The sequence below is a fragment of the Lepidochelys kempii genome, chromosome 7, assembly GCF_965140285.1.
Source record: "Lepidochelys kempii isolate rLepKem1 chromosome 7, rLepKem1.hap1, whole genome shotgun sequence".
In the NCBI taxonomy this organism is placed as follows: domain Eukaryota; kingdom Metazoa; phylum Chordata; order Testudines; family Cheloniidae; genus Lepidochelys; species Lepidochelys kempii.
In genome coordinates, this window is record NC_136386.1 from 66,903,014 (window position 1) to 66,928,359 (window position 25,346).

The 25,346-nt window shown below is 39.2% G+C and overlaps 1 protein-coding gene across 1 annotated transcript in view; it reads left to right on the forward strand.

The window, feature by feature from the left end:
• The window catches only part of ZMIZ1 (zinc finger MIZ-type containing 1), a 472,315-nt gene that overhangs the window by 408,656 nt on the left and 38,313 nt on the right, over positions 1–25,346 (forward strand). The window contains 2 exon segments of the mRNA XM_073353233.2: positions 367–511; positions 23,978–24,092. Coding sequence (XP_073209334.1) covers positions 367–511; positions 23,978–24,092 — 260 coding nt within the window.

Below are 25,346 nucleotides of genomic sequence, written 5' to 3' on the forward strand. Positions count from 1 at the left end.
GATTGTGACGAGTATCTCTAATAAACTAAATCCAAACTAGAATAACTAGCAGAACTAAAACTATCATCTGCTGCCTATTAACATTAGCGATGGAAGGGGATGTGGGAGACTAGAAAGAAATCTTGATTTCTCTTGCTCCCCTCTCTTCTTATCTACCAATGATCTCGTCCCTGTTTCTTCCCATAGTTTTCCCCCTTTTAGTGTAACAACATATACTTCATATGATGGTAGTGGCTCATGGGGAAAGTTTTCGGAACTGGGGTGTGTCCATTCAGTTAGTGACTAATGTGGTTAAAATATCCTTTATCTCAACACAGCTATACTCTTCATTGAGTTGTACACCTTCATTTTGTTCTGTTTGCACAGCGCTGCTTTCGTCGTGGTGTGAGGAGTTGGGACGGCTCTTGCTGCTTCGTCACCAGAAAAGCCGGCAAAACGATCCTCCCGGGAAGCTACCCATGCAACCCCCCATGAACTCTATGAGCTCCATGAAACCCACGCTCTCTCATAGGTGAGTTACACAAGCCTGCTATTACGAGAGTAGATGCATATACAAATTCATGACAGTGAGAAATCTTTTAACTGAAATGCTTATTGCCATGACAAATTGGGAGGAACTAGTTGAGAATTTGCAAGTGGAAGGCAGCTTGCGTGAAAGTGATAATGAGATGGTAGAGTTCATGATTCTAACAACTGGTAGGAGGGAAAATAGCAGAATAAAGATAATGGATTTCAAGAAGGCAGACTTGGCCAAATTCAGGGAGTTGGTAGGAAAGATCCCATGGGAAGCAAGTCGAAGCGGAAAAACAGTTTGAGAGAGTTGGCAGTTTTTCAAAGAGATATTATTAAGGACACAAAAGCACACTATCCCACTGCATAGGAAAAATAGGAAGTATGGCTTAACCAGGAGAGCTTCAATTATTTGAAACTCAAAGAAGAGTTCTACAAAAAGTGGAAACTAGGTCAGATTACAAAGAACAAAAGCATGCAGGGATAAAATTAGAAAGGGCAAGGCACCAAATGAGATTAAACTAGCTAGAGACATAAAGGGTAACAAAGGGTAAGAAAACATTCTACAAATACGTTAGAAGCAGGAGGAAGACCAAGGACAAGGTAGGCCCATTACTCAATGAGCGGGGAAAGACAATAATATAAAATATGGAAATTGCGGAAGTGCTAAATGCTGTTCTTGTTTCAGTTTTAACCAAAGAGGTTAGTAGAGATCAGACGTCTAACATAGTGAACACTAGGGAAAATGAAGTCACATCTGAGTCTAAAACAAGGAAAGAAGAAGCTAAAAATTATTTAGACAAGTTAGCTGTCTTTGAGTTGCTAGGGCCTGATAAAATCCTAGAATACTCAGGGAGCTGACTCGGGAGATATCTGAGCCATTAGCAATTATCTTTGAAAATTCTTGGAAGGGTGGAGAGATTCCAGGGGACTGTAAGAGGGAAAATATAGTGCCAATCTATATAAAGAGGAATAAGGACAACCCAGGGAATTACAGACCGGTCAGCTTACCTTCAGTCCCCGGAAAGATAATGGAGCAAATAAGCAAGCAAGCAAGATGTTAAGTAGCAGTCAACATGGATTTGTCAAGAACAAATCATGTCAAACCAAGCTAACAGCTTTCTTTGACAGGGTAACAAGCTTTGTGGATGGGGGAAAGCGGTAGATGTGGTATATCTTGACTTTCATAAAGCTTTTGATACTGTCTTGCATGACCTTCTCATAAACAAACTAGGAAAATGCAACCTAGATGGAGCTACTATAAGGTGGGTGCCTAACTGGTTGTAAAACCATTCCCAGAGAGTAGTTATCAGTGGTTCACGGTCAACCTGGAAGGGCATATTGAGTGAGTTCCCGCAGGGATCAGTCCTGGGTCCAGTTCTGTTCAATAACTTCATAAATGACTTTGATAATAGCAGAGAAAGTACACTTACAAAGTTTGTGGATGATACCAAGCTGGGAGAGGTTGCAAGTAGTTTCGAGAATAGGATTAAAATTCAAAATGATCGGGACAAATTGAAGAAATGGTCTGAAGTAAATAGGATTAACTTCAATCAGGACATATGCAAAGTGCTACACTTAAGAAGGAACAATCAATTGCACACATACAAAATGGGAAATGACTGCCCAGGAGGGAGTACTGTGGAAAGGGATCTGGGAGTTATAGTGGATCACAAGCTAAATATGAGTCAGCAGTTTAACTCTGTTGCAAAAAAGGCAACAATCATACTGTGATTTATCAGCAGGAGTGTTGTAAGCAAGACACGAGAAGTAATTCAGCTCTATTCCGCACTGAAAAGGCCTCAACTGGAGTATTGTGTCCAGTTCTGGGCCACATTTCAGGAAAGATGTGGACAAATTGGAGAAAGTCCAGAAGAGAGCAACAACAATGATTAAAGGTCTAGAAAACATAACCTATGAGGGAAGATTGAAAAACTTGGGTTTGTTTAGTCTGGAGAAGAGAAGACTGAGGGAGGACGTAACAGTTTTCAAATACATAAAAGGTTGCCACAAGGAGGAGGGTAGAAAGTTGTTCTCCTTAACGTCTGAGGATAGGACAAAAAGCAATGGGTTTAAATTTTTATCACGGTAGCTAAGCACAGGAAAAAATTTCCTCGCAGATTGTGGAATCTCCATCATTGGGGGTTTTTAAGAACAGATTAGACAAACACCTCTTGAGAATGGTCTAGTTGTTACATAGTCCTGCCTTGAGTGCTGGGGGCTGGACTAGATCACCTATTGAGGTCCATTCCAGTCCTCCACTTTTATGATTCTGTAACGAAGAATAGCTAGATTGGTTCATTCACCGATTGGAACTAGAGATACCAGCACATACTAAATTTTCTAAGCTAAATTTTCAGTATTGCTAACTACCCAGTACGTGGTGATGTGACTTTTCTATTTCCCAACTTGAGTTCAGGTTTAGCAAAGCAGTGTGTAATTGGCCCCCTGAGACATCAAGCCTTAAGCCCCACCCTAAGGAGGCAAACTGTACTGACATTAATTAAAACAACACTGCTGTGCATCACTCATCAGATTTTTTCCCATGGAATATTTAAAGAACACTGCATTTTCTCTGGCCTGCAAACATTTTATTGAAGGTTTTTTTCTTTTAGGTTCCATGGTGATGGTTACATTAGAAATATCTGTATAGATTAGAGTAGATTGGATGTTGCATCAAGATGGTAATATTTATGGGGTTAATCAGGGAAATGAGAACCTTCACTGCACTCTAATGTCATCAGTCAGGAGAAATTCATAAAACAGTTATCACATTTGAATGGAAAAGTGAGCCCCAAGGATTGTCTGAGAAGAGACTAAAGCATGCAGGATTTGAAACCTCTAGTTCCCAGCTAGCTGGGGGAAGAGCAGTGGCATTACTTCAGGTCAATGAGAGATTGGGAGAATTTGTGTAGGCTACATCAGACATTGGAACTGCATCCCTTATGTTTCTGTTTTTATTTATTTTTAACATCACAAACCAAAAATAATTTCTACAGCTGATCTGTTTATAACCAAAATGTAGGAAACTTTTATTATTAAACCATTATAACACTGTACGCTAAGTCAAATTGCCATTTAAATTCTTCATGTCCTTACACCGTGGTAAGACCTAAACAATACATTCTGAACTTTGGGTCAGACTATGATCTGTTTTGCGAGAGTACCTGGAATTGACTCCACTTTATGCCAGTGTGTTTGGCTCTGTATTTTGAGGTTTGGGTTTCTGTGTTTTTCTTTTGTTTTTGTCTTGGTATATTTCTGTTTCATTAATGGAAAAAATATGGAAGCTACACATCATTTACTAAAAGTAATACCCCTTATTCTAATATAACTGATTTTAGTGATATCTGTGGCTCAACTGCTTCTTTTCTAATTTAGTTTATGAAATGATCTGGATCAAATACTTAATTACATTAGTTTGATGAAAACAAATTTCTTACTAGAAAACCCCTTTGATTCTAAAAATAATAGTTGATGTGCTGCTGTTTGGACTTTAAATAAACTACTGTCCTCTTTTCATCATCCAAGATGAAATCAGATGGGGAGTCTGCATAGTAACACACTCTTATTGGGACCCAGAGGGGCTAGTTTGTAGAGCTAGGGAAAGACAGAATGGTCCAGTGTTTCGGGCACTGGTATGGGACTTGGGACACCTGAGTTCAATTCCCTGTTCCACAACAGACTTGTTGTGTGACCTTGGGCAAGTCGCTTCTTTTTTCTGTGACTCAGTTCCCCATCTGTAAAATGAAGATAATAGCACTGCCCTACCTCCCAAGAGTGTTGTGAGGATAAATACATTAAATCTTGTGACGATCTCAAATAGTACAGTAATGGAGACCATATGAGTAGCTAAGAGAGATAGCAAAGGCAATCAACAATAATCTTTTATGGCTGTTGTCTAGTGAACCAGTCCATTATGTATCAGTGTAAATAATATATCCTGTCAAAGCCTAGATTTAGATTCTAAGATTGTTAGGTCTTGAAATACCTGACTGACTTGTGTCACAGTTCCTGAGTTGCACCTCTGACCCCTTTGTGGCCTCTCTGAGGGCATCCCACTTAAGTCTTAGGCCTCTAGCTGTCACCTTTCTCAGGCAAAGTCCTGCAACACTCTCCCTGTAGACCACGGAGTTAGTCTATAATTCCTTCTGCAATTCACAGTGAACACCTTAGCAAGTCTGACTTCAGTTCAGCATCTCCCGTCCTGTTCTCTCAGAGGCAATGACCAGGGTTATCCGGTGCTTTATAAAGCAACTATTATTTGTTCCTAACATAAGCATTACAGAGAAAACTTATCTTAAAACCCGTAAACAGCTTACCAGGCAGACATCCCTCTCCCACCTGGAGACCCTGGCAGGGTTCAGAGTCCTTCAGACCCCTTCCACAGGGTCTGTCCCTGTTGGTCTCAGCATGTCCGTTCTTATATTGGGTGAGAGTGACCACCCTCTCTATGTCAGGCTGGTGACTTTACACCGTTCTCCTTTCTTTGTGTGTCAGGTCTTTTAAACCAGATTACACTAGTATATGCAGTTGCCCCCAGGGGTTGAGGTTACTGTCCTAGGAATTTGTATTCCCCCCCCCCCCCCCGGCAGTGATTTTTTGTTCCCCTAGGAAAGTCCTGTAACTCCTCCATGGGGCTAGAATAAAATCCCTAGCCCATACTGATACATCTAATGTTTATAAAATCAATTGTAGTCTTTGGGTATTCCATGTACCCATAATAGGTCACTGCCTGGGCTAACGCATACCCTCCAGTTATGTTCACAAGTGGGCATATCCAATTTCAGTTGAACCCCACATTTCTCTCTCTTTCTCCTGGAATACAACCTTGAAAAAAAAAAGCTTTAATTTGGCTGGTACTATGAAGTAAATCCCAAATCAGAGTAGTCCAATGCTGTGATGTCTCTCTGGAAACAACACTTCTGTGGCATATCTTCTCGTACTAGTGCAATTTAACAAAATGGCACGCAGCAGTCTCTGAGGCCCGTTGGGTATTTGTATCATCACTTCAGAATGTGCATTCGTTTCAGCTCTAAATTGGACCCTAATCTGACCACTGTAAATTTTATATCAGATGGCAGGACAGATATAGCTGATTTGCAACTGCCTCGGAGTCCTTGCTGAGATTGTACATTTCCATGATTGTTCTTCAGTGAACTCATAAAACAGAAATTAAGTATAGAGTGGGGATTTACTGGGTTGTTTTTTGGTTTGGGGGTTTTTGGGGGTTGGGGTTTTTTTGGCCTTTTTAAAAAGAGGACCAACGGCAACCATGAAGTCCTCCCTCACGGATACAAAGTCAAACTGGGTTGAGGAGGCAGTTTTTGAATCCAGATTAGGTTCTGGTTTGGATTTGAGGTTACATAGATGCTAAGGTTGAAAAAACTTGACTCGGTGCCAAAATCTCACAAGCCATTTTTATGAGATTTTGTCTGCATCCAAACCAGAATAATGCTTGTTCAAGCTTTGGGACTTAATGCCACAAGAAATTAGTGAATCCAAGTGCTTCATAAGGTTCATAAAAGTATTAGATATTTACTTGCATAATGAGAGCACCCACAGTTACATTATTTAGGATTTAAAAAGGAATGCTAATCTTCATGCTTCAGGGCATAAACCAACCACTAAATTGTTTCTGATCAAGAAGAAACGTTTTCTATAGGTAGGTTATCACAAATTATTCATTATGGACCTTCTTGAACCTTCTTCTTTAGCATCTTGGGATGGCCACTGTCTAATATTTGATACAGGTCTCAGACAGACAAGATTTAATATGGCAGTTCCTATGTTCTTTCAACTGGAAAATGGGCTATATCCATGAGAGTCTGGTTCCAAGGATTCCTATCTGAAGCACCTTACATATACAGATTCATAGATCCCAAGGCCAGAAGGGACCATTACAATCATCTAGTCCTGTCTAACACAGCCCATAGAACTTCCCCAAATAATTCCTAATTCTTTTAGAAAAACATTCAATCTTGATTTAAAAATCATCAGTGGTGGAGAATACACCACGACCCTTGGTAAATTGTCCCTTTGTTTGATTACCCTCTGTGTTAAAAATTTACATCTTATTTCCAGTCTGAATTTGTCTAGCTTTACCTTCCATTCATTGGATTGTGTGATACCTTTCTCTGCTAGATTGAAGAGCCCATTATTAAATATTTGTTTCCCATGTAGATACTCACAGACTGTAACCAAGTCATCCTTTAACCTTCTTGTCATTAAACTAAATTGATTGAGCTCCCTGATTCTATCACTATTAGGTATGTTTTCTAATCTTTTAATCATTCTCACGGCTCTTCTCTGAACCCTTTCCAATTTATCCACATCCTTCTTGAATTTTGGGTATCAGAACTGGACACAGTATTCCAGCAGCAGTAGCACAGTATCAAACACAGAGGTAAAATAACTTCTCTACTCCTACTCGAGATTCCCCTTTTTATGCATCTCAGGATCACAGTAGCCCTTTTGGCCACAGCATCACACTGGTAGCTGGCTATCCACCACAATCCCCAAATCTTTTTCAGAGTCACTGTTTCCCAGGATAGAGTCCCCCATCATGTAAGTATGGCCTTCATTCTTTGTTCCTAGTTGTACACATTTACATTTAGCCATATTAAAGCACATAATGTTTGTCTGAGCCCAGTTTACCATGCGATCCATATCGGTTTGACCTGTCCTCTTCATTATTTACCATTCCTCCAAATTTTGTGTCATCTACAAACTTTATCTGTGGTGATTTTATGTTTTCTTCCAGGTCATTGATACAAATGTTACAGTGTAGAGCCAAGAACCAGTCCCATCCAGGACCCCACTGAAAACACAGCTGTTCAATGACTATTCCCCATTTACAATTATATTTGGAGACCTATCAGTTATCCAGTTTTTAATCCATTTAATGTGTGCCATAGTTTTTTAATCAAAATGCATGGTACCAAGTCCAAATACTTTACAGAAGTCTAACTCTATTACGTCAACACTATCATCTTTATCAATCAAACTTGTGATCTCATTAAAAAATATCAAGTTAGTCTGACAGGATCTGTTTTCCATAAACCCATGTTGATTTGAATTAATTATGTTCCCCTCCTTTAATTCTTTATTAATAGAGTCCCATATCAGCCGCTCCTTTATCTTGCCTGGGCTTGATGTCAGATTGACAGGCCTATAAACAGGTCATTCCATTTACCCTTTAAAAAAATGTCTACAACATTAGTTTTCTTCCAGTCTTCTGGAACTTTCCCAGTGCTCCAAGACTTATTGAAAATTAACCTTAATGGTCCAGCGAGCTCTTCTTGTAAAACTCTTGAATGCCAGTCATATTCACCTACTGATTTAAAAAAGTCTAACTTTAATAGCTTCTGTTTAACAAACTCCAGAGATACTAGTGGCATAGAAAGAGTGTCATCACTATATGATGAGACTATATAATGTTTTTCCCCAAATACATGACAAAAATATTTATTGAACACTTAGCCTTTTCTGCATTATTATTGATAATTCTACCACTTACGTCTACTAATCGACTAATACCATTGTCACGGTTCTTTTTGTTCCTAATATGTTTTTAAAACTCCTTCTCATTCCTTAACTATGCTGGTCATAGATTTCTCCTTGTGTCCCTTGGCTTCCCTTATCAATTTTCTACAGTTCCTAACTTCTGATTTATATTCAGTGCTATCAACTTCCCCATTCTTCCATTTGTAATATATTTTATTGCTTAAATTTGCCTTTGCTTCCCCTCTAAACCAGGTTGGTTTTTTAACTAGTACAGCCTTCTTCTGGGATTTTGGGGTTTTGGAGATATAATAAAGCTTTTTTAAACGATTCCCAATGATCATTCACATTTTTTTTTATTAAATTCTTCCTTCCAGCTGATCTGGATCAGTTGTTTTCAGCTTTGGGAAATTAGCCCTGTTAAAGCACCAAGTATATACTGGTCTGGAATTTATTCTGCTTGCTTATTATAAATATGATCAAGTCATGATCTATTGTACCTAAGCTACCATTATTTTTTCGTTGTGTGATCTGTTCCTCTTTTAGACAAGCTCTAATAAAGAATTCTTCCATGTTGGCTGCAACACTTTTGAGTTAGGAGATTGTCATCTATAATGTTTAGGAATTCCAAGGATGTTTTAATACTGGCATCATGAGACCTCCAGCCTATGTCACTCAAATTTAAATCCCCCATTATCATACAGCTTTTTTTTTGCCCTGTACCTTATAGATGCATAAGGAAGCAATCATCCTGTTCCCTAGTGTGATTTTATGGTCTGTAGCATATGCCAACTAATACCCTATCTTGTGTTTTTATCTGTTAAGATGTTGAATCAAAACATTCAAGATAATTTTCATCTGAATTATCAGTGACTTATACATGCACATGAATGTCAAAGGAACTCAGGGGCAAGATTCCAGGTTTGTCCGATTCCTAGTGTATAGTCCTACTGTTTTTTGAAAGCTTAAGCTGGGTTGGTGAAGAGTTGAAATGACTAGTCCAAGAGGGCTCTGGCAGTAATATTTCAGGTCAAACACAGGGCAAAGGGAAGGAGAAAGCAAGGCTGAAAGTTTCTTGTGTTAAAAGGTATATATTTGGATGGTTTTAGCATTGGCTTCTGGTTGTGTGGTTCTGAGCACACAAAACCCGAAAATCCCTCTATGCTTGGGTTTTTCATAAATACAGAATGTTGTCTTTTAAAGATTAGAGGCGATTATTTGCTAAGTCTGTTGCATACAAGCCAAACAGTTCAATAAAATAAAGACTTCAGTTTGAAAAAAGACATGCTTTTGGTTTAACATGGAAATGTGGTTAGATTGTAAGTTCCTTGTGGCAGGAATTGTCATCTGTGTTTTATGCAGGATTGAGATATCTGTTGGCTCTTAAATAACTCATTTGATATTTCAGTAAACACAATGTGGTGCAGTAGTTAGTGCAAAACTGGATAATAAACACATGAATTTTGTTCCCAACACTATTAATGGTTAATGAAAATCCACCCCTGAGCAGAGCACCAACATGAGACCTGTCCATATCACTTAAGTCCCAAATTAGCCCTCCTGTGAGAGTTTAAGTGGAATTTAGCACATAATCCTGGGGTTGGCCCTCAGCATAGGGTAAATTTCGTACTGTGTGACTGTGGGCAAGTGACATACACTATAGTTTCCCAATCTGTGCTAACATGTATAACAACACATACTTATCACACAAGGTAGTTGAGTTTTAATTAATATTTGTAGAGTACTTAAAGATCCTGGGGGAATGGTGCTGTGTAAATACAAATTATTATTATTACAGTATCTTCCTCTTATTTTGATCAAGTCTATACTTACCGCATTTATTGAATTAAGTGGTTTACCTTGTTCTACACGGACCTTATTAAGCCCAGCTTTAAATGGGCACAGCTTTCTTCGAAGTGTGTGGGACTACATGTTACTGCTGCTTGTGATGAGTTTGACTCTGTACAAGTGCCAGGGTGCATATTACAGATTGTACAGTGCATATCTATGATTACACTGTCAATAACAATGTCTGAAAACACACAGCTGGCTGCTGTAGTCTCATATGTTACCATGAGTCTTCCTTTGGTTCTTTTTATCTTCTGTCTCATTTTGAATTTTGGCCTTCCATATTAATTAAATGGCAGCTTTCTTATAGCCAGGGATTGAATTATAATAATGCCTGCTTAGAGCAATCAAAATTGATTGAAATAAAGGGATACAGCTATTTTTTAATACAAATGATTTGGTTCTGGAGGTTGTGATAAAATTAAACTGACATTCAAATTAACCAGTAATTCAGTTAGGTTTTAGGCACTTTATTTCTTAATTATCATTATTATTTTTTGTCTAAGCCATGGCTCCAAAATAGCACTTGCGATATTGTTCAAAATAGTTTTAAGGTAGGTAGCGTGGTGGTGGTTTTTTCCATTTTAAATGTAGCCAGTAATGGAAGTATTTTGTAAGGAGGTGTTTGTGGCTTGTTGGAGATAATTCTGCAGCTAAATTTTTTGTGTGCACTTAGGGTCCTGCCCTGTGCATAGTTTGTTAAGTTCAGATGTCATCAAGTTCCAGAGTATTGATGGAGTCATTTCTGAAGCAACTGGAGAGCCTGCCTCCATCACTATCTCTGGCAGTTTTGACTAACAATGAAGATAGCTGCTTTAATCACTTTCCAAGTCCAGTAATTTTAAAAGTAGAAGCAGTGGAACAGAGGCCATTTTTTGGTGAAAACAAACCTTTCTATATTATGTAAACCTCTGTTCTAAGAGTTTGGGTACTTTCCACACCTAGCTTGGGCTTGAAACATGGGGAAAATCTACACAAATGCGGCATTGCTAAGAGAAAACATCTGCAGGCTTTCAAAGCATTTCCATCTTTTTGTGAGGAAAATGTGAACAGGACTAACAGATGGTGAATGCTTAATTTAAAGGAATATGTCCAGTAAGGCAACCTATGCTACTCCTGATTCTGCAAGAGCGGGGGTGGGGGTTGGGGGTTGTTATCATGTGGGGAGGTGGTGGAATGCACCATCAGAAGGAAATAGATTAAAGAAAAGTTCAGAGTCCAAAATCTGTTGGGTTCTGTATGATAAATCCTTGATTGAGTAGTAAGACTTTAGGAAAGCATTGCGGTGCCTAGTGTTCGTTTGCTTAAAACTGTGGTAAAAGTGGCCACTCGTGCCTGAAAACTTTGTACAGAAGAGGTTGTGATGTGATTGTTAGGAAATGATTTCCCAAAATGTTCTGTGCAGCCTTCCCTTTGCTCAACATGCTGCTCTCTAAATGAGGTGTTACTGATAGAAATGGTTGTTGCTTTGATAGTTATTTAAAGATCTTTCTGAAGTGATGGAAACCCAGACACTTGATTAGCATCACATTCTTGCTTGAAAACCCAGAAGTGACAGGACTCTGAATGGAAAGTGAATTTTCCAATCTAGCTTCATTTTCAAATCTAAGTGAAGTGCAAAAAGTAAAAATAATTAATTAATTAATTAAAAAATAAAATTTTTAAAAAAGTATAAATAGTAGAAAGTACATTTGTTTCTTAGAATTCTTCGTTAATACTCTAATGAAGTGGTTCTCAAATTTTTGTACTGGTCACCCCTTTCACATAGTAATCCTCTGAGTGTGACCCCCCCCCTTATAAATTAACAACTCTTTTTAATATATTTAACACCATTATAAATGCTGGGGGCAAAGCGGGGTCTGGGGTGGGGGCTGACAGCTCGTGACACCCCCCCCATGTAATAACCTCATGACCCCCTGAGTGGTCCCAACCCCCAGTTTGAGACCCCCCTGCTCTAATGTTAGTAGTAACACCTATGAGAATTTTAATGATTTTTATCCTGATACCTTCTCTTTAAAAAAAATACCTGTAATTAATTCCCTTCGATGAAAATATGAATCTCCTCAATGACCCTAGCTAATAAGTTACCTCAGTTGAAGTGGAAATTATAAAAGGAGTAAATTCCTGATCTATGACTCTGTTCAAAAATTTAAAAAAAAAAATTCTCATACACTTGGGTCTCAAGTTTCAGTAAATTTCAGAGTGGGAAGAAACGGAAGTAGTCACTAATAATTGAAGTGATGGATAGTGTTTCTAATGGTTCCCCTAAATTAAAGTGGGTAGGAACTCTAGCTAAAATCACTGCCTGTGTTTCATTAGTGATAACAACAAAGACTCTGTTCAATAGACAGAGCACATCAATAACTTGTACAGATGTATCTGTGAAATTAATTAGATACTGACAATGCCTTTAATGGGTATTGGTTATTTCTTCAAATAAAGAGGCTGTTAAAAGAGTGAGGAAAAACACATTAGCCAAGGGAGCTGCTTCAATTTGCTCATATCCCACCATGCTAAGTAAAGAATTCAGGGAAGGTGCAGTAATCCTGTTCATGCTCTTATTTACCATTTACCATATCAAAGGAGATATGATGTGATAGTTTGTTTGCCACTGTCATTGTTTCAAAGCAATAGCATTTTCCAAATAATTTTGACAGGTATTAAATACTTCTGTGAACATTTCTCAGACATGTCCTTTACATGCCATGAAGTTTAGTCACACCAGAACAGTGAAGTTGTATTTGCATAGGGAAGGCTTTCCCCCACATCCCCCTTCCCCCTCACCCGCCTTTGAACCACCCCAGTACAGTCACCCTGGCTAATCTGAACCTCTGTATTAACACAACATACACACATCCCTGATCACTGTGGAAGCACTATGCTGTGTTTGTTTTGCAAGACTACTAAGGACTTAGTCCACAGACTGCATCTCAGGGTAAAACAAAGGAAAATCCATCCACACGTTTTACTTAATTACTTTGCTTCATTCTAAAAGCTCAGTCTCTTCCACTGGGCATGGACCAATTTGTTCTGTCCTAGAAATTGAAATTAAAAAAAAAAATCATTCAGTGGTTCCGATCAAAAGGCACAAGCTGCTCATTCAGTAATTTCTTTCTATTCAGACGTGTTCAGGTATCTGAACTGCAAATCGATCAGTCCCCGAACTCGCGTCTAAAATTCAAATTCAAAACCAAGCTAATCTCATTGTGACTTTTCCATCGCAAATAATTCATCAGTTCCAGTAGGGTTTTGGTTTTTTGTTTTTAAAGAAAGCAATTTTTCTGCTTTTTTTGGGAGAGTAAATTAGCTTCATCTGTAATCTCAGAAATGCAATTCCATCAAACCCTCCTGGTTGCTGCTGCACCTTCTCTGTGAGTCAGACTCTCTGCAGATCTTCCAGTAGTCTTATTTCTGTGCATCCCCCCCACCCGCTGTCTCAGAGGCAAAAGCAGAAGTGGAATCTGCTCACGCTTTCAGCGGTTCCTTCCTGGGTTGTTGTAGCAGTCGCTGACCTCCAGGCATTATGAATAAACAGCAAAGCTGGGAACAAAAGGAGTCTTCTGGCTGCCATTATCTCACATTAACATAGCAGACGCGCTGCGGTGTGAACAATGCGAGTCTCATTCTCCGATAATCAGCGAGTACCCAGGCATTTGGATTACCAAGGCAACAGGCAATGGTAGAATACTGGGTGGGTGTGTTGTTGGTTTTTTTTTTTTTTTTTATTGCAAAGGAGCAATCGGATATGGAATCCCAGGTATATTGATAAACCAGAGCAAAATGAATGCCTTGCAACTGACTGGGGGGGAAACTGAGGAATTGGTTTTGCATTCTGTCACATGTGAGATAAATGAGACATGGGTCTCTCTGTACTATGAAAGGCAATAAAAATTAAACTGCGTTTGTCAAGCTGAAAATGTTCTTAAGATATTTTTCAACATCTTAGAAAAGGTAACAGGTGGCATATTAATAACAGGGCCATTAGTGGTGGAATTTGTAACTGTAATCTGTGACTGTGATAGCACATTGCATGGTCTACTTGTATAACAATAGACAGAATTGGATGTGATGCTTTAATCTTTCTTCTTTAATCAGAATGAATGCTGTAGTCCCACAATGTCATATGGTGATAACCCCATCCAGCTTCTTTTTGATGCAGGGAGTGTGTTTGTTTCTTAACTGCATAGCTTTGATGTCATTTGTTCTACACAACCAGAAATAAGTTGCATATAGCTGTGTATGTTTGCATGCACATGTGTCTAGACATGTGGAATATTTAATATAACAGGACTCTGTATGTAGTTTATACTCAGGCTGAGAAACGTGAATTTATTTATAAGGGAAATACTCGGGCCTGATTCATATTCAGATATAGAGAGTCAGATCCCAATGCCCTAACTCAAGTTGAGTAGTGTCTTACTATGCAAGTAACCACAATGAGACTGCTTGTGGTATAAGATGCAACTCAGCATGAGTAAGTGTATCCCTGTCTGCCCTGTAGAAAGCCAAATGTGAAATGGAAGGCGGTTTTCCCACCCAATGCGATACATAAGCTGTGTAGGCCTCACAGGCTCGGGCCATTGCACATTTCAAAGAAAAAATGTTCAAGTCACACTGCATCCAGAGATGCTATCCTCCCCCGACCTCCAGGTTTAATTTTGCAGTGTTAAACATCCACCAGATTCCACCCCAAGAATAGCTGAAGTTCAGTAGCGATGGTGGCTAATGAACATCTGTGTGCACGTGGTGGTGTTAGCCATGTGCTAAATTACAGAGCCATGTTATGAACTGCATTTATCATGCACATGTCACCTGCCTTCTGCCTACTGACTAATCTGTATTGGGAGTGACATTCCAAACCTCAGAGCAGTTTTAGGGTGGCCACTCTTGCATTCCCAGAATACCAGACATTCCAGTACTTCCTGGAACAGCATGGGTGGGTCCATCCACACTGGCATGACCTTGCATGCATGGAGGACACGATTGTGAAGAGCACACCAAGCCCCAACCGGTGTGACCTTGCACACATCATGTATACAAGGTCACAATGGGGGCAGAGCAGCACACTCTTGAAATTGGCAGCCCTCATCTGTGATACCTTACAAAACCACATCTGGTTTTGTCTCAGAACTGGCTAGGGGACAAACCATTTAAAAACAGACCTGTCCCGCTTAAAACCGGACGAATGGTCTGCCTAGAGCAGTTTCGATCAGCTACTCTTTTTCCCCCACAAACAACCAGCCAGAAAAACTCTTCCTTGTTTTCCACCCAAAAGTGGAATTCCTAACCCCCTTCCCTTCCAGTTTACACTGGTCCATGGCCCAATATAGGCAACATTCAGTCCTGGAACAGTGGGGTTCAGGCAGATCTTTGTCAACCAGGCAGAGCTAGAAATGCCTGCTTTAATGCCATTGGAAATGGGAGATTCAGGGCCTTCCAAAGAGAGACACAACACATGCATCTTGTTGAGAAATTTGAGAGATATCAGACTAGACGTTTTTATGTATAGAAAACATCTTGGGGTCATTTTTTGAAGTTTAAAAAATTATATTTTGTCTTGCCCTCTGTGGTTTGTGCATTTATACTCATGCTACTAAGAAAGTCTGGTGGAGATTATAAGAAAAATATTCTTAATAAGAACCTTTTGAAACATTTCTAAAATAGCTTTTCTATAACATGTGGCATATTCAGAATAGTCAGTGTTGTGGCATGAGATAAAGTTTTTATGGTGCTTGGGGCAGAGACCATCTCTTTGTTATATGTTTGTATGCACATTGAGGTCTAAATTCATGATAAGGGCCACTAAGAACGACCACAATACAAATGACAATATTAAGTAAATATTGACTCTTATTTTAGGAAGAGCTGCAGAATTCACTATCGCTTCAATAGTCAAAAGTATTGTAGCCACCCCAAACTTATGCTAATACAAATCTTTACACCACAGCACCATCATGCTTGGGTTCTTTTCTTTCTCTCTCTATCATATATATACACAAGTAAAACCATTTTTTGGAGGATATTACATAAATTGAGATATTATTTGTTGTCCTTACAATGACTCCTTAGATGTCCCTGTTGGCTTGGACCACCCAGGCTAAACCCTAAATCGTTAATAAAAAATGAATTAATCAAATGTATGTGATGCTCATGCCCATTCCCATGCCACTGCTTGCATGCTGGTCCCTACCTTGAATATATTCAGAGTCTGGCCAGCCCTGTACAGAAAGGCATCTGATTACAACTCTCCTCATTCATTGTGGCAAGCTTCAAATGCATCGGTCTTCAAAGTTAAGACTATATATGCTTATATGTAAATATGTATTTGTGTGTTTATGTATGGTATGCAGTGTTTTTTAAAATCCACATAAAAGATAGCCTAAAAGGACATGTGACAACTTCACTACATGTAACTTTTGATAAAAAGTTGTTAATAATAATGCTTTGTTTAAAAAAAAAAAAAAAAGTTGAATCTAAACTAAAAAAGCTCCAAATTGGGACACTCCATCTGTGGGGGTTTTGGAGGGCCTACATCTACACTGCACCCAACTGGCAGTGGCATACAGCATATGTGTAACTACACACTGCAGGGAAAAGCAGGCTGTGTCCACACTGTAGTTTGTAGCTGCATCTGTCAGTGAAAGGCTCTGGCAATGGAGAAAAGCTTCAGCAGCTCCCCGCAGCTGGAGCCTTTCCTTGTGGGGGGGAAAGGCTGTGGCAGAGCCTCTTCCTGCAGCATGGAAAGGCTCCAGGGCAAGGAGCTGCCTAAGCCTTTCTCCATTGCCTTCCCCCAACCAGATCCTTTCCCTAGTGGGGGAGTCTTTCCTTGTAGCGGGGAAAGGGTCCAGAAGGAGGGAGGCAGGAGGACACCACACTGCTACAGAGGAGACAGGAAGACATGGTTTGGGCGAGTAGAGAGCATGTATGATATGTGCTTGCATACATGCCCACACCCTTCAGGTGTGTCTTTCCTTGCCTCAGCCATGCCCCTTCAGCTACAGTGCTGTTTACACCTGTGCTAGGGGGACTCTGCAGGTATGTACTCTACATTCTGCTGAATGAACGGTGCACTGTATACATACCACATGTGTATGTTCCAGCTACTTGGGAGTTTGTTTTTGTTCCTGTGAATAATTTCAACAAAATGGAAAATGTCAAAAGTTTCTTCAGAAGTTTTTGGGGGGAGGGGGTTGTTGAAAAACTGAAACCTGAGAATGTTTTGCTTTTGATTGCCAAAAGCAGAAGCACTTTGATTTTCAAGTTTGGGGTTCCCAAAATTTTCTCACAATCAGCTATTTTCCATGGGAATTTCTGTGTTGACCACTACAAAAGCCATTCTTCATCCAAAAATAATTTCTGAAGAAAATTTTTGCCTCGCTGTAGTATATAGTAAAAAGGTTACCAGGAACTTCCAGTTTCAGAGCTGTGGTGAGATACAACCTGAGTTCCTTTCTGAAGCCTTCTACTGTTATCAAAACTAAGGTATTAATGGAGTTCTGTCCAGTTTTGTAATTTCATTTTTATTAAAGACGATTCTATTCATGTTGGCAAAAGGAACGAAGCAGAGAAGCCTAATGACACTAACATCCACAGTAGGCGGTGAGCACACTGAAAAATCTAAAGAATGTTGGAATTCTGTGTGTGTGTGTGTTTAGTAATATAACATATCTTCTACAATAAGAAACCGTTGAAATAAGTTGACACTAAGTTTACAATGGTGACTTAACTAAGAGGGCTCACTGCCGGCAATATGTCATTAGTTAACTTATATAGCAGTTACAGAGAATCTCGTATAAACATTAAATAAAATAAAGTAGAAAGTCAAAAAGCTATTAAATTTATAGGCATATAATAAGAAATCCTTTGATTGGTACAAGAGAAGCTTGAGGGTTTATTTAGTTTTCTCACTCTTGACTTCTTGTATTTATCCATTGTAGGTGTAATGGGTTTTTTTGTTTTGTTTTATGGGTTTTTGGGGGGAGGATATTTATTATTAATAATTATTATTTAATTTGTATTACAGTAATAGCATGCCGGGGTCATAACCAAGGTTGAGGTCATTATTGTGCTACCGACTATACATACACATAATAAGAGGCAGATTCTGCTCCAAGGAGCTATAATCTAACTATAAGACAGCCAAAAGGCAGAACAAAAGCATAGAGAGGCAAAGTGACTTGCCCACTGTCAAACAGCAAATCCAGGAATAGAACCCAAATCTGCTGAGTCCCAGTCCAGCATACTATCTACTAGAGCACACTGCTTTCATTTAAATGATTGTGAAAAGGAGCCAAGACAGTTGGTCTAGTTTTGAACTCTGGAATTTCACTGCCTGCAACCAAGTGTTTCTGTAGGTGTCCATAGGTGACTAACAGACAAGGAAATGGGAGAAATGACAGTGAGTGTTGTGATGGCTGTTGTCTATCCACATCACTGTCATTCCAAGGATCACTGGTGCAGGCAGTATACTTAGAGGACTGTTTTTATGTATTAGCAGTTTTAAAGATACTGTAGTTAAGCCAAGGAGAGCACCTACACCTCAAATGACAGATTCCACCAAAACTAGAGAGCAGACGTGGGGGAAAACAATGGAAAGAAATTGCTGGGAGCCTAATTGCATGAAATAGCTGGGTTTATGCATAACCTTAGCCTAACTTTGAAGCAAAAGTGGTGACATTTTTTCAGGAAAGCTAATGCCTAGTGCTATAAAGTACATGTGGGTTGTGTGTCCATCAGTCTTTAGGACTTTGTGGGGAACCCCAGAACTATAAAATGGGAAAAAGGTAATGAGAAGTATGTTCATCACAGCATATGCATGGACTGGAAACATTTTAAAGGTTAGCTACTCTGTTAGTCCTTTCTCCTTCCTTCACTTTAACTTTGCTGTGAGATTTGTATTACATCTGTATATCAGTAGTTGTCCTTTATGCTAAAACAAATACCTAACAAAAAATCTTTCATACATCTTCATTATTATTCTTTGTTAGATTACCTTTTGCAAATCCTTGATGATGTAAATCATATGTTTATTACCTCATGAACAAAGCTGCCCATTTACATACTGTAGCTAATGTATTTGCTATGTTTAAACTGACTGTTTTTATTAAGGTAAATAGTTTATGAACATAAAGTAATTGTCTAAACAAACCTCCCCGTGCACAAAAAGCAATGTGAATCGCTTTTCTCTCAGCAAGTGGAGGTGTGTAAACGGAGTGTCCGATACACACACACATTTGCATTAACAAGCGAACTAACAAATTAGTGTCAGTTATGTAAATCTTTTTTAAAAATAAATCTTAATTTACACATACGCACAGTATTTCCAAATAAATGCCACAAATCATGTGTGAATCATTGCAAGTCACTAGTTTCTATTCACCACGTAAACCTCATTTTTCATGCAGTGACTTCTCATAGCGAATTTACTAACAATCCATGTCAGACATGATGACTGGTGTGGTTGAGAGTAATAATTTGTTAGCGGTCGGTGAAGATTTAACTGTAATTTTGGTGAGGGGAGCCCAGTAGAAGGAGAAGCAGGTAAATTTGGCTTTGGTAAAAGAAATGCAGAAGGAGAGAGGTGAATTGACTGGTGCTTGTTTAATGGGTTTTGAGTGGTGACTACATGGATTGAAAAAGGAGAATCCTGCCTGGTAACATGCTACAGTGGAAAAAGTAAAGCCTGTGTAGACTGTACTTTGATAAGAAGAGAACATATGAAAATGGTTAAAAATATAAAGTAAATATGTAGCAGAACAACATACATTATTAATAGCTGGAATCCGACTGCAACCTGAGGAAAGAAGATGAAATTGAGGAAGAAATTGCATTGGTGGCTATGTAAGGGAGGGGAGAAAGGAAAAGTTTTACCAAAAAGTCAGTGAAGGCTTTCATGCATTGCCAACGGCAGTGAGTAAGTGGGGGAAGAACAGAGGAATTTTGAATGGAGATAATATGTGGCAGAATGAGTAGAAAGATGGCATGCTTTTGGAGAACAAGGTGGTGATAGAATGTGATGTACCAGAGAAGTTAAAAAGAATAAAAGTATTATTCAAAAAGTTTGAGGAAGCAGGTTTTGATAATGAAACAATCAAAAATTCAAACAGGAAAAAAAGGAAGTTGCTAAGGCATGATTGGACACTGAAGAGGAATTTGTACAGAAAGCTGGAGGAAGATGATGGCAGGAAGTTGGGTTTTGGGTTGGCAAAAAAGAAACAATGAAGCACAACAGATGAAGAAATCAGTGACTTAGTCTAAAGAGTTAATAGAGGTATGGAAAACATATTTTCAAAGGTTGTTAAATGAGAAGAAAGATTTGCGAGCACAAACACTGTCAGCAATTATGGGGATGTTTCAAAAGACATCAATCTCTGTACATGAAGTAGAGCAGCACTGAATAAGATGAAGAATGGTAAAGCAGATGTGAGGATGACATAATTGTTGATATGAGCAAGGTAGTTGGAAGTACTGCAGTAAAGAGCTTTCACAGATTACTGTGTGTTTACTGTGATCAAGTAAGGATACCAGACTGGAGAACAGGATTGATTGTGGCTCTTTAGAAGAGTAAGGGTGATGTAAATGATACCAATGCCTATTGGGGCATCACTTTGTTAAGTCAACCCTCAAATTCTTTGAGAGAGTTTTGGAGGCAAGTTTGAGGGGTAAGGTGGAGGAAAATGTAGGAGAGGAGCAACATGTTTTTTGGAAGGGAAGGATATTTGCAATGAGACAGAAGTTTGAAAGAATGACAAAGGGAGGGTGTAATTGCTGTGTTGCATTTATTGATCTTGAGAAAGCCTATGCCTTGGTTCTGCAGTAGTTGGTATTTGGAGCATTGAGATGGATGGCAGGGGGACTTCAAGAAGTGGAGATAATAAGGAGTTGTATTGAGGGTCAGGAAATGTGGTGTATAGCACTTGGAATTTTGAAGCATTTTGAGGTGATGGTGGGATTGAGACATGGCAGTGTGCTGAGTCCACTTAACTTCATCCTAGTTATGGAGACAACTAGTAGGAGAACCGAGCCTGTGGAGAGACAGAAAAAACTAATGCATGTTGACAATCTAACCCTTTTTGCGGACGGCAAAGAGGAATTGATAAATTGGTATCAAAGTGGGCATCTGTGTTTGAAGATCATACTCTGAAGGTAAACACAAAGAAAACTGAAGAAGTGGAAGAAGAGCTATTGATGGAAGTTTCAGGAGAGAAGCTGAATCATAAGAAAGAATTAGTGTACTTGGGAAGTACACTTCGTGCCATCAGAGGGAGATCTGGAAAACTGAAAATAAGCACCCAGTGTGCGTGGGAAGCAGTGAAAAAGGTGGTAGGAGTACTGCAGGACTGGCAAGTAACAAACTGAAAGAAAAGATATATCCTGCATGTGTTTGTCCCTGCCTGCTCTATGGTTTGGAAACAGTGGGCCTTATGGAGTTGGAAGAAAAGAAGATACAGGTAGTAGAAAATAATATACTGAGGAGAATGGCAGGCAAGTGGAGGGTAGAGCATGTGCCAGGGAGAAATTAGGGGATAGATGGACTTGGGACTCTACGCGATAGGCCAAGAGCGCACATCTGAGGTGGGCTGGGTGTGATAAGATTGGGAGAAGAATGACCAGCAAAGAAAACATAGGAGGAAGAGGGCTGCAAGAAAGGACATGGAAGACCGAAGGTTCGATGGAAAGACTGTCGAGAGAAAAGGACTGGAACTCCAAGACCTATGAACCTGTGCCATGGACTGGAAAGCATGGTGAAGAATCATGGGAACCTGCGACCCTGGGTCAACCGGGAAGAGGAGTCGAGAAGAGAAGTGAATCAGGGTCTGATAAGGAAATCTGAAACCAACTCATGGTGTTAGTTTGTCTGTTTGTTCTTTGAATCCAACTATTTTAAAAAAGTTATTTAGACCTAAAGCCTCACTTACCTCTTTGACATCAGCGTTGACTAATCATTGGCTTCAATATGCGTTAGCAGCTAGGAAATCTTTTTTTATATCTTTCTTCTTTGCACTGTGTTGAATGGTTGCAGCATCACTACATCATAGCCTGAGAAGTAATATCCCTCCTTCTCTTCTTTTTCATTTGATGGCTTCCTCTGCTGCTTGGTCCGCCTCAGTGCTGACCCCTAGCATGTGGTGGTTCATTAACATTGTTTTAAATTAGTCAGTACTCTTTTAGTGGACTCCAGCTGACTCACTGCCCTCCAGGGTGCAATGAAAAGACTTAATTACCCTTGTGCTGTTCAACAAGAACAATGTTGTGGGGAGGATTTCTCTTCAAATATTAGGATGACTACAGAAGGCCAGTGCAGACATCCACCAAAAGGAGTAAGGAAAGAAGTAAAAGTGGCAAATATCACATGGGTAGAGGGGAAAAAAGTGGAAGGCATTACGACAGAAGTCCAAATCAGCCCCTAATTCCAGACCCTGAAGATCTCCCATCCCTGACCGTATATGCTTTTTGCAGTGTTGATAGAGAGATGTTGCTGCTGCATGTATTTGAAATATTGCATCATGCTGAAACATTGTGCAGTGAGGCAACATTGTGATGTACTGTATGAGACAGAAAATGTAGATTTGGTGGTGGACTTCCAGACTGGCCAGGAGAAAGTTTTTTAAAAACATTGGATAATCACAGTTTTAAAGATTTTTCCCCCTTTTTAAAATGTATGTTAATTACTTAATTTTAATTTATATTATTAATTTTATTGTTAATAGATTGTAGTCTCTTTGGGAGCAAGGAGCATGCATGCACACTACTTAACACAAGGGCATCCCAGACCCCAAGTTTTGAAAAGGAAAATATTTATATCTTTATCTTTATATTTATATGTATGTTAGCTCACTTTTACACTTGAGTAGTCCTGTGGCCCAGGGGAACGGAAAGATTGTCCAGTGGTTAGAGTGATAGCTGAATACCGTGTTCAATTCCCTGTTCAGCACAGATGCCCCACATGACACTTCTGTGTCTCAGCTGGAAAATGATAAGAGTATTTCCCTGCCTTGCAGGATAAAGATTTTGAGGCACTCAGATTCTATGATAATGGGAGTTGTATGAGTTCCTTAGATAGCTAGATAAGCATTTGCAGGGTCAGATTTGTAATTTAGTTTAAAAATGAATTCATGGCCTAAACCGCTTGCCAGTATCTCTTTAAAATAAAAGGACTATATATGTGTTCCTTAAATAGTTTGTATATACCTGGAAAAAATCATAAACGTAAAATCAACTTTAAAAAGTGATAAATAATAACACATGAACCAAATAATGTTAAATAAGATATGTGGGAAAAAATACTGTATTTTTACCTCTGGTTATTTAACTGAGTTTGATGTATTCAGTAATTATATTGCATATATACATATACATATTCCTTCTCTGTATTGTATGCACCAAGACTTGTATGTGACAGGCTTCTATCTGTTTAGTTTATGGAAAAACCCAATGCTCTTCCCCACTTAGTTATCTGAAAGAATGCATTTTTAGTTTCAGCAGCTGATTTTCTAGAATACTGATTAGCTAATACTTTTTGGCATACAGCTCATCCATCGTGCGGTAGGACGCCATCTGGATTTTAATTCACTTTTTGAAAATTATTGTTGGGCTGCTATTCCTTTAAAGGCTCTTCTGGTCATGCTGGTTCCAACTGCAGACAATGGGGCTGCAGTCTAGTCTCAAAACCTAATTGAATTGGAATGAGACAGCTGAAGCAATGATTGTTGAAGAGCTTGAGATGGATGACTTTTGCAAAATGAATGCCTCCGAATATCCAGATAGCTTAATGTTCTTGTTGAAAGCTGTGGCCGAGAGTTTATTTTTACTTCAGCAGGTGGCAGAGTTTTAGGGGTGAACTCTTCATTTCATCCATTACCACATGGGTTTATGTGTCATGAATTAACTTAATTTCCCTTCTGCTTTGATGCTGTGGTGATTGCTCTGCTTGTAACCAAACAGAAACTGCCCACTTCTTAAACATACTAAGATACTTATAAAGCTGATGAGTTGGAGAAGAGTTAAGGTTACTCCATCTGCCTTTGTCAGTTAAGAGATCAATCCCCGCTTCCTCAACCATCATTCATTTAAACTGTTCCAAACCATGACTCTCTGGTGTGTTTGTATTTTACAGTGATGGGTCTTTCCCCTATGACTCTGTTCCTTGGCAGCAAAACACCAACCAACCACCAGGTTCTTTATCAGTGGTCACTACAGTATGGGGTGTGACTAATACCTCCCAAAGCCAGGTAAGCTTCATTTTATGCTCCCTACCCTGAGTTATGCATTTTGGTTAAATGTTTGTCAGTAAAATGAAAAAAAAAATAGAGAAAAGTAGGGAAAGGACTGTCATAAAACGGTATTTTTCCCTGCTTATTTTCTTCTTCTGGCAGCACAATGGCTACATATTAGGGTTTTACTTATTTTGAGTTGGTAACACATGGGTGGAAGTGTCAGATTATATTGGTGGCAGTTGCAAGCATCACTTGCTTTCTATACAGGAGAGGGGTGATTATCAGACCTAACATGTTTATCACAGCATTTTTCTTGAGTCCTTAATGGAAAACTTTTCTCATTTAGCCTGGTGCAATGTTCTGAAGCATTGGGACAGAGGCAAGAGCTAAGTGGTTAGTGCCAGGGTATAACTGTCCAGAAAATGGGAATTTGTTCCCATGAAAAATTTTGTATTTTTGAACAAAATGTCATCTCATATTGTGATGAAAAGTCCAAAATGCAAAACTTTTTACAGGAAGGGACTTCCACAAAATTCTGTTTCAGGAGAACTGAAATGGAATTTTTTAGCTTGCAGGCAGCCAGCCTGGACAGTTCTTGTCAATTTCACTTTTTCCCTGCAGGCAGAAAGTGAAATTGACCAGAACCTTCCAAACAAAATGCCAGAGGCCAAGCACCTGGCTCTCCACCTCTCCCCCAGCCCAGCTACATTTGTCTGGCTGCCTGACTGCAATGTTCTTGTCCATTTTTCTTTCTCTTGAAGGCAAAATTGACATGAACTTTCCACGCAGATAGCTGGGGAGCTATCATTTCAATTTTTTTCAGTGGAAAATTGATATTTTTCAGAGAAATTGAAATTTTGCCACAGAAAATTTCAGTTTTGTGAAAACTCCATTTTCTGTTGGAAAATCATTCAGATGGCAAATTCCCAACCAGTTCTCTATGTGAAGGACTCAAGTCTCCATCCAACTGATGTTCAAGCCAGTGGAAAGACTTCCCTTTACTTGAAAAGGAGCTGGATCCAAGAACATTAGTCAAGTCACTGAACCGCTTTATGCCTTATGCTGTGTCTACCCTATGGGCTATGGGTGTGATTCCCCATCTCGTATGAGCATACTTGTGTTAGTCTCATCGACCTAGCACGAGTGTTAATAGTACTGTAGCCACAGCAGCACTCATGATAGCTCAAAGAGACTTAACACAAGTACACATTACATGGGCAAGAGAATCACACCACAACTCATAGTGCAGACAGCTTTGGTTTGGTCATC